This window comes from Artemia sp. Qi Xiang Cuo, chromosome 12 (genome assembly GCF_049724085.1).
Source record: "Artemia sp. Qi Xiang Cuo chromosome 12, ASM4972408v1, whole genome shotgun sequence".
NCBI classification, from domain to species: domain Eukaryota; kingdom Metazoa; phylum Arthropoda; class Branchiopoda; order Anostraca; family Artemiidae; genus Artemia; species Artemia sp. Qi Xiang Cuo.
In genome coordinates this window covers 16,126,037-16,134,829 of record NC_142805.1, presented here as the reverse complement: position 1 = coordinate 16,134,829, position 8,793 = coordinate 16,126,037, and the positions used below count along the sequence as shown (strand labels likewise).

The 8,793-nt window shown below is 36.2% G+C and overlaps 1 protein-coding gene across 1 annotated transcript in view; it reads right to left on the bottom strand.

The window, feature by feature from the left end:
* Window positions 1-4,739: 4,739 nt before the first annotated feature.
* vir (VIR_N domain-containing protein) overlaps window positions 4,740-8,793 on the bottom strand; it is a 126,850-nt gene continuing 122,796 nt past the window's right edge. Inside the window, exon 14 of the mRNA XM_089097800.1 lies at window positions 4,740-4,991. Coding sequence (XP_088953926.1) covers window positions 4,804-4,991 — 188 coding nt within the window. The 3' untranslated portion in view covers window positions 4,740-4,803. The remainder of the gene's footprint in view (window positions 4,992-8,793) is intronic.

Here is an 8,793-nt window from a genome sequence, read left to right as displayed (position 1 = left end):
TACTTACGCCTGCCCAGTCAGTCCAACCCCCACAATCACTTTACTCAATTCGGACCATCCCCAAACCCCCCTTACTCATTTTCCTCTCAAAAATCCCCTTCCTTTCGACTCCGTTCTTCTCCGTGCGTCCAAGAAGTTACCGACCGGTTCTGGACTCCACCCGTTATTTGCCGAAACAAACCCAACCCCTCCCCTCTCAGACACCCCCACCGTACCTTCCTCCCTCAGCATCATCTTGCCCCCCCCCCCCCAACCCCCATATAAAGAACACTCCCAATTTGACTTATTCCCACATCACCTGGAAACCTTTCTTCCTTCCCTTGCACTTTATCCCCCCTGGCTACCCTCCCAGTATAACTCTGGTTTAAGAGTAAGCAGGCAGAATGATCCACAGGTAACACATCCATGCAAAGTTTCTAAAACTTCAAATAGTAAGACGAATTCCACCGTAGTTCCATCCCAACTTAATAATATTCCCATAATTTGTCCGCTGTCCTCCTTTTCTCTCAAGCCCGGTCCAGTCCCGCGTTTTAAAAATGCCTCAAAGCCACCCCCTGAACCATATCACCCTTCTCATACAGTTCAACCCCAAACAACTCCATCTATAATTGAAAAAAAATCCCAATATCCCAATCGGTATAAATTTCCAACTTTCTTACATACCAATGCTGAGAGCCTGAATTTTGACAAAATTACCGAACTCGAGGGTATCTCCGAAATTCATAAAATTAATATTATTGCTGTGACAGAGGTTCAGTCCCAGAACCCAGATTTCCTAAAAATTTGCAATTATACTCAGTTTATAAGACTTCGCCCTCCCGATCACCCTCTCGGGAAAAAAGGGGTGGTATATTATTTTTTGTCCGAGATAACCTCCAACCTAAACTCATCCCCACCCCCAACTTATCAGATTATGATGAAATTCTATGGCTGAGCCTTCAACCAAAAGTACTTCCCCGCCCTTTCAATTTAATTGTAACCGCCGTCTTTTATCAGTCCCCTAACCAAAGTATTGACCAGAAACGCAATTTTATCTAACAATTTCTTATAAGTGCTGACTTAGTGTTATCAAAGTATCCGAACGCTGGTATTTGCTTACTTGGCGATGCGAATGACCTGAGGATAGACTCTATCTGCACCTCTCTTAACATTAAACAACTGGTTAAAATGTCTACAACAAAAGGTAACACCTCTCTGGATGTTATTTATTCAAACATTAGTAAGTATTACAATTCGCCGCAAGCACTGCCACCGCTATGAGGCAGTTACCGCGAGTGTTTTCTTTGTTCTCCCTCTTAAGCCATTTAACGGTTTGTTACTGCTTCATTTGGGTTTTGCCATCCCCTCAGTGACGTAGGACTTTTTTCTTTTCAATCATGACTGACCAGTGAAAGTTGGTCAGACCTTTATAATTCTAATAACCTTGATGACAAAATTTTGATTTTTCACAAAAAACTAATTGATTCCTATTCATTATGTTTCCCGGAAAAAAAAAAATCAGAAAATGCTCCAGTGATAAACCTTACATAAACAATCACATAAAAATTTTAATCCGCACGAAAATAAGCTTATTTAAAAGGGGTAATTTAGCTGAAGCAAATAAGTTAAGAAAAGAATTAAAAAGTCAAATTAGAAAAGCTGCCCGAGCCTAATATAAAAATAAAATTAAATACTTGCGCCCTCATAAACCAAATAACTGGTACTCTGAAATTAAAAAACTTACTAGCAAGATTAAAGAATAACAAAATTTTAATATAAATTAACCTCGAAACACCACAGCTAATAACCTAAATAAGTTTCTGGATTCTATTGTCCAGAGTCTCCCACCACTATCTTACGAATTTCCAGATATTCCTGTTCCTTTTTCACTCCCACATATTTCTCCACTTGATGTTTCAAAAAAAATTGAAAAACTAAAATGATCAAGCATTTGCCCTTTAGATATTCCTGTTCCTCTGATTAAAGCTTTCAGTGATTACCTCTCAAAGCCCCTATCCACCCTGTTCAATGAGATTACCGAATCTGGACAGTTCCCTCAATATTGGAAACAAGGTTTTATTACCCCAATCAAAAAGAAAAATTGGAAGCTTGGCTTTGATGGCATTCGTCCTATTACCCTTACCTCGATTTTTTCAAAATTGTATGAAAGTTTTCTCGCAGACTGGCTTAAGATGAAAGTCCTCCCCCTCATTGATCTTAGACAGTTTGGTAATCTCAAATCCACGTCAACCTCTCATTACCTGATCCATCTTGTTGATACCATGGGTAAATTACATGAAACAACTAACACTTGGCTTAATCTAATTTCTATTGATCTTCAAAAAGCTTTTGATTTGATTAACCACAATTTACTCATAGATAAACTTATAAATGAATTTCACATTGAAACTTTCCTTGTTCAGCTCGTTGCCTATTTTCTTTCTAATAGATCTCAAGCAGTAAAATATCTAAATTGTTTCTCAGATCATCTCCCTATATTTAATGGCATTCCTCAGGGGACTATTCTAGGCCCTCTCCTTTTTTCACTTATGATTAATAGCCTTTCAACCCTTTATGACAATAGGTGGAAATTTGTCGATGACTTGACAGTTTTAGAGATATGTCATAAAAAAATCTTTAGCAACCCAATGGGCATACTCCAAGATATTGCCTGTCAGGCCTCTTCCCTTGACATGACAGTTAACCCTTCTAAATCCGCAATAGTCTCAGGAAGTTTCCTTAAATCCCCTCCCCTTTTTCTTGCTCCTATACCTCCTGAAACCTCTGTCACATCTCTTAAACTCCTTGGTGTTACAATTTCTTCCAATTTGAAATGGGATGCCCATATAAATAATATCCTACGACAAGCAAACTCCTCGCTTTCCCTCCTTAAACTTTTAAATAAATTCAGTTGCCCCCAATCACATTTACTACAGGTATACATTTCATTTGTGCGTCCTATATTGAGTACGCTTGTCTTGTGTGGCACCCTAGACTCTCTAATAAAGCAACACGAAAAATTGAAAATGTCCAAAAGAAAGCTCTAAAAATTATTTTTAAAGAGGGCAAGATACCGTATTTGTATTTGTTAAATATTTCAAATCTAGAGAGCCTTGAGAGACGAAGAATTAAATTGTGCCTCCGTTTTGGTAAGTTGGCACTTTTGAACCCCCATACTGCGAACCTTTTCCCTGCATACCATGTACCTGATGGAAATGGTCCTCCACGAATTGTGTCCCAGCCTATACCTACCTTATCTCCCAGTTTTTGTACTACCTTGCGGTATAAAAAATATTTTATCCCTTTTTTTACTGATTTAATAAATAGTGGTTAATTTGAACATAAATTTTGTCTTTTCCCTTATATAATAAAAGAAACAGCTCGGTTTCCTCTATACTCTTTTTTTTGTTCCCTATCCCCTTTTTATGTTGTTTTTTAAACATTTGTTAATGTGTATATTATTTATTTTTTTCAGTTTTTTTAGTTTTTATCTTATTAACTAGTTGCCATTTTGAAGTTTTTAATATAAGTGACAAAGGAACCATACAGCATTCCGATATTTGATTATTTATTTATTTTAATTTTTTTTTTCATTGGTTGCCAATCTTTAAGTTGTTGTGCTTTTGTTATGATTTTCTTGCTTGTTTGTTTTTTATGGACTTCGAAATTCGAATTCGGCCCTTCAGGGCTTGTGATAGCAATTTCTAGAAATAAATATCTTATCTTATCTTATATGTTGCTGGTCTTCATGTAATTAAACAATGAGACTGATAATCTTATAGAGGGGGGCATAATATAGCAGAAAACCCTACAATGAGTTTCTGCGAACAGATGCCTTCAAAAAGTCAATACAATCAACATCCGTTAGATCCTTCAATTAGTACCCTCAAACTGAATACCAAATCAGTATAAGATCTATCCGTCCTAAAACCATATTGTTCTCTCATAGTATGGTATCAATCTTCGACTAAATGCGGATTAGTGATACTCGGCAGGAAGTTGAGTTCATACGAACTGCAGAGTGATACCCCGCCAGTTCTTGCAATCGACTGATCCACGTGTTTTATAGCTTCATTATAGCCCTTTTTTTCAAGTCAGTAGGGCTGGGCTCTGAAATCTGAGTCAGAACTTTGTGAACCGGTTCAACCAAAACTTGGGATTCATACTTAGAGTTCAGGCTGCAAGCTTTCAATTTCTGCTACTTTGTCATTTTTAAGCTTATGTGATCATTGAAAGACTGAATGAGCTCAATGCTTATATCAAGCTGAAAATGACTCACTCGGAGGACCTAGAGGATTTATGGAATGCAGGAAGTTCAGAACCTCCCTCGATGACTCACTCGGAGGACCTAGAGGATTTATGGAGTGCAGGAAGTTCAGAACCTCACTCGATGACTCACTCGGAGGACCTAGAGGAGTGGAATGCAGGAAGTTCAGAACCTCACTCGATTACTCACTTGGAGGACCTAGGGAAGTGGAATGCAGGAAGTTCAGAAACTCACTCGATGACTCACTCGGAGGACATAGAGGATTTATGGAATACAGGAAGTTCAGAACCTCACTAGATGACTCATTCGGAGGACCTAGAGGATTTATGGAATGCAAAAAGTTCAGAACCTCACTCAATGACTCACTCGGAGGACCTAGATGATTTATGGAATGCAAGAAGTTCAGAAACTCAGTAAAGATCTCCTTCTACCTATTGTCAACACCTTCTTTTCTAGCAAATATACTACTTATACAAACGATACGTATTTCCAATGAAAACAGCTGTTTAAGAAAAAAAAAAATTATAATCATAAAAATGACAGAAAATTCTTCTGAATTATCTTTGAAAATTTCTTGCTCCATAGCCACCTCTATCACGTCGATCTCTTCCGGTTCGATCTTCTGCCCAGTGTCGAATTCTCCCTCTTCGGTCATTGAAAGAGCCACGGAAACTGCCACTGTATCCGGAAACTCTCTGAGACGAAGGGGTTCCACTAGATCTTGAGATGCCACCTCTTAAAGATCCTTAAAAACAAAGACTTTATAAAAAAGAGGAAGATAATTGCACTTCAGATTCCAACCTTAAACAGCACTTACAACTTACAAGTGCACTTAAAACTATACACACAATATAAACAATCAACATTACAACTATAAACATGAATTGAAGCTATGCACGCGCTTTGATTTCTATTTAATCACGCGTTTTTATTACTATTACTATTTGATCTTATTTTATGTTTTTATTTCTATTTTAATTACGCGTTCCTATTTCATTTTGAGAGCAGTCCCCATCATGTTCTGGGAAGGGGAAGGCGGAAATATCAGAGAATTGAATTTTTTTAGTTTTCCTAGCCTTTTCTGGAAAGGTCAAAAACCCTTTACGCATATGTATCCACATATATAACAGCAAATACAGAAAATATACATGTAGTTTAATTTATTTATATTATTTTAAGGTCGATCTCTTTGGTCGTGTGCTGCTTTAAAAGTAAGTAAAGTGTCTGCGTGTCCAACTTTAAGGGCAAGTAAAGGGTAAGTAAGGGTAAGTAGGGGGTAAATATTTTGTAGTCAAAATTGAAAAGTTCCACGTCTTTTTTGTTGCTTAGTAATAGTTTGGGGTCTTCGTCTTTCGGAAAATATACCACCGTGTCGCAAAGCGTGTCACCGTGTGCAATTCATGCCATTTTGTAATTGTGCACCGTGCCACCGTGTGCAATTCGTGTCGTTTAGACTGTTGATATATTTCTGGGTTTTTGGACTTTGACATCACTGACCCCATTTAATTGATTCCAAACCTTGCACATGAGTTGAAACGCGATGACTACACAACTAATGAAGGAAACATATAATAACTTAAACACATAATAGCAAGCACTACTTAGGGTAGTATAGTTTTAACATTTCTAACTTAAGTGAAATAAAAATGTACTAAAAATTAGCCCAATTTTAAGCAATGTTTCACTGTGTCTTCAAAACACATTGAAGTTTTTTTTAACTAAGTATGAGATGAAATGAAAGTTATTTGAGACATTGTATTACTATATATCCAACACAAGGAATGTGCCCCACTGCACGGAAATAGTGCAACTAGATTCTTCTGGAAACCCTCCCCCCAAATATCAAGAAAGCCGTTTTCTTTATTTCTTATTACTCAAAACTTCTACATTAGTTAAACAAAATATTGCTGTTGTACTATCATCTAATTTCAATTTATAGCCACTATATTAATGTTATTATATTATTATTCCGTATATGAAAGGGACTGTCTCCTCCTCAACGCCTCGCTCTTTACGCTAAAGTTTTTCATTGTTTTAAAAAATAAAGTTGAGTGAAAGAGTCAAACTTTAGCGTAAAGAACTAGGCGTTGAGGGGGGGAAAGCCCCTTACAAAGACGGAATAATTTCTGTTCATTTTAAGTTATAATGTCCCTCCTTACTTTCAGTTTAAAAAATCTGTTTTTTGTAGTTAATTTCTGAACGTTTTTGAGTAAATGCAGGTTTGGATCTTGGCTCACCGTACATGAATAATTAAAACAAAAAATTTTCATATCAATTTAATTTTATTTGGTTAAATGGCTTTCTCAAAACTTGTTTACTTTTATTTACGAACGCTTTTATTAGTAATAAATATACGTAACTTACGAATTAACTTACGTAAGGAACTTCTATATTCATATATTTTTAATACGTTTATTAGGGGATTCACCCCCTAGTCAATATCTTGCTTTTTAAGCTGAAGTTCGAATTGTGTTCCAATTCTTTAAAAATTAGCGTTTAATCACAAAATCCGTTAATTAGAATAAATGGCTCTTATTAAAGTACTAAAAAATCTTTAGCTTAAAGAGCGAGGTATTGACTACGGGGTGAACCCAATTATATATGTAATATTTTCTGTTCGTTTAAAGTTTCGATGTTGCTGCTGTTGCAGTTGAAATACTTGTTTTTTATATTAAATTTATTATCTTTTTTTAAATAATGCTGGGAAGTCCGGCGTCCCCTTAATTGCAATGTCCCTTCCCCCATTACCAATTCCTTAGTGTAAAGATCCTCCCCCATAACCCCTGACCCCCCCCCCCCCCACTACCAGGAAAAATATACCCTGAAAACGTCTGTATACTTCCAAATAACCAATACTATATGTTAACATTGGGTAAAGTTCATAACTTTCAGCCCTCCCCCCGGGAATTTCGAGGGATTAAGTCATCCTAAAAGACATACTTATAATATTTTCGAACATGCTGAACAAAATGGCGATCTCAAAATTTTGAGCAGGTGACTTTGGGAAAAAAATGATTGTGGGAGGGGGCCTAGTTGTCCTCCATTCTTTTTGGTCACTTAAAAAGGACACTAGAACTTTCAATTTCCATTCCAATGAGCCCTCCCACGATATTCTAGGACAACTGGGTCGATACGATCACCCTTGGAAAAAAAAAACAAAAAAAAAACAAACAAACAAATAAACACGCACCCGTGATCTTTCTTCTGGCAAAAAATGCAAAAATCCACAATTTTGTAGATAGAAGCTTGAAAACTCTACAGTAGGGTTATCTGATACGCGGAATATGATGGTGTGATTTTCATTAAGGTTCTATAACTTTTAGGGGGTCTTTCCCCCTTTTTTCGAAAATCAGCCAAATTTTCTCAGGTGCCTAACTTTTGAAACAATTAACCATACCTTAACTAAACCTTTTGAAACAATTAACCATATTGAAACCATATTGAAACAATTGCGCTAAATTCATATTTTTTAAAACATATTTTCTGGGGCCGGTAGATGGGATTATGGGGAGGAGGAATTAAAAGGATTTTTGGAATATATTAATTGTTTGGGGGGGTTTAAATTGTACTTTTAAATTAAAAGAGAAAGGGACACTTCCATTTCTTAATGTTCTTCTTTTGAAAAATGAAAATAGTCTGTATTTTCAAATTTATAGAAAACAGACAAATAACAATAGACTTTTGTCTTATAGTTCAAGTTACGCTCGCCAAGTAAAAATTGATTTGATCATCTCTTTAACTGATCGGATCTTTAGTATTTGCTCTCCAAAATTTGTTGAGGAGGAGTTGTCTTTTCTAAGGAAAATACTAATAAGCAACATGTATCCCGAATGGTTAATTAACCAGACTTTTTCAAAAAGAAGAAAAAGGTTTCTAGAGATTTCTAAGGAAGTCTTGGAGACAACTCGGGAGAAGGATGTTTTTGTTCCTTACAATATATACCCAGGCTAAGTGAAAAACTTAAAAGAATTTTACAAAGCAATGGTCTAAGGGTAGCTTTAAAGAGTAATAATAATTTGGGTAGTTTCCGAAATTCTGGGAAGAAAGCAACTTTATTAGGGCAGCGAAGTGGGGTTTATCTGCTCCGATATATTTGCGGAACCTGATATGTTGGCCGTTCTGAACAAAGTCTGGTAATGAGATTATTACAACATAGAGATTCTGTTTCTCTAGCTTTAAAGCAAGATTCTAAGTCTGAAGATTTTACTTCAGCCATTTCAGAACACATTTTAAATTTTCCATACCATTTTACTTTGTTCGAGAATGTCTCTTTGATTTCTAGGGATAGGGTTTAAAGCAAAATTTTCGTGAAACTCTTGAAATAAAGAAAATCTTATTCAAGAATATTGCTTTGAATCGGGATACAGGTGAATATGGGCTGAACTCTATCTATGATAATTTATTAATTTCTGACAGAGCAAAGTCCAATTCGCCCAATGTAGTTTGATCCTTGTCTAAGAGTTATAGCGTTGAATACTAATTAACCACAGCCGAGAAGATCAAAGAGGCTAGCTTCCGCCTTTAATTTGAAAAGGATTAAAAAGTTA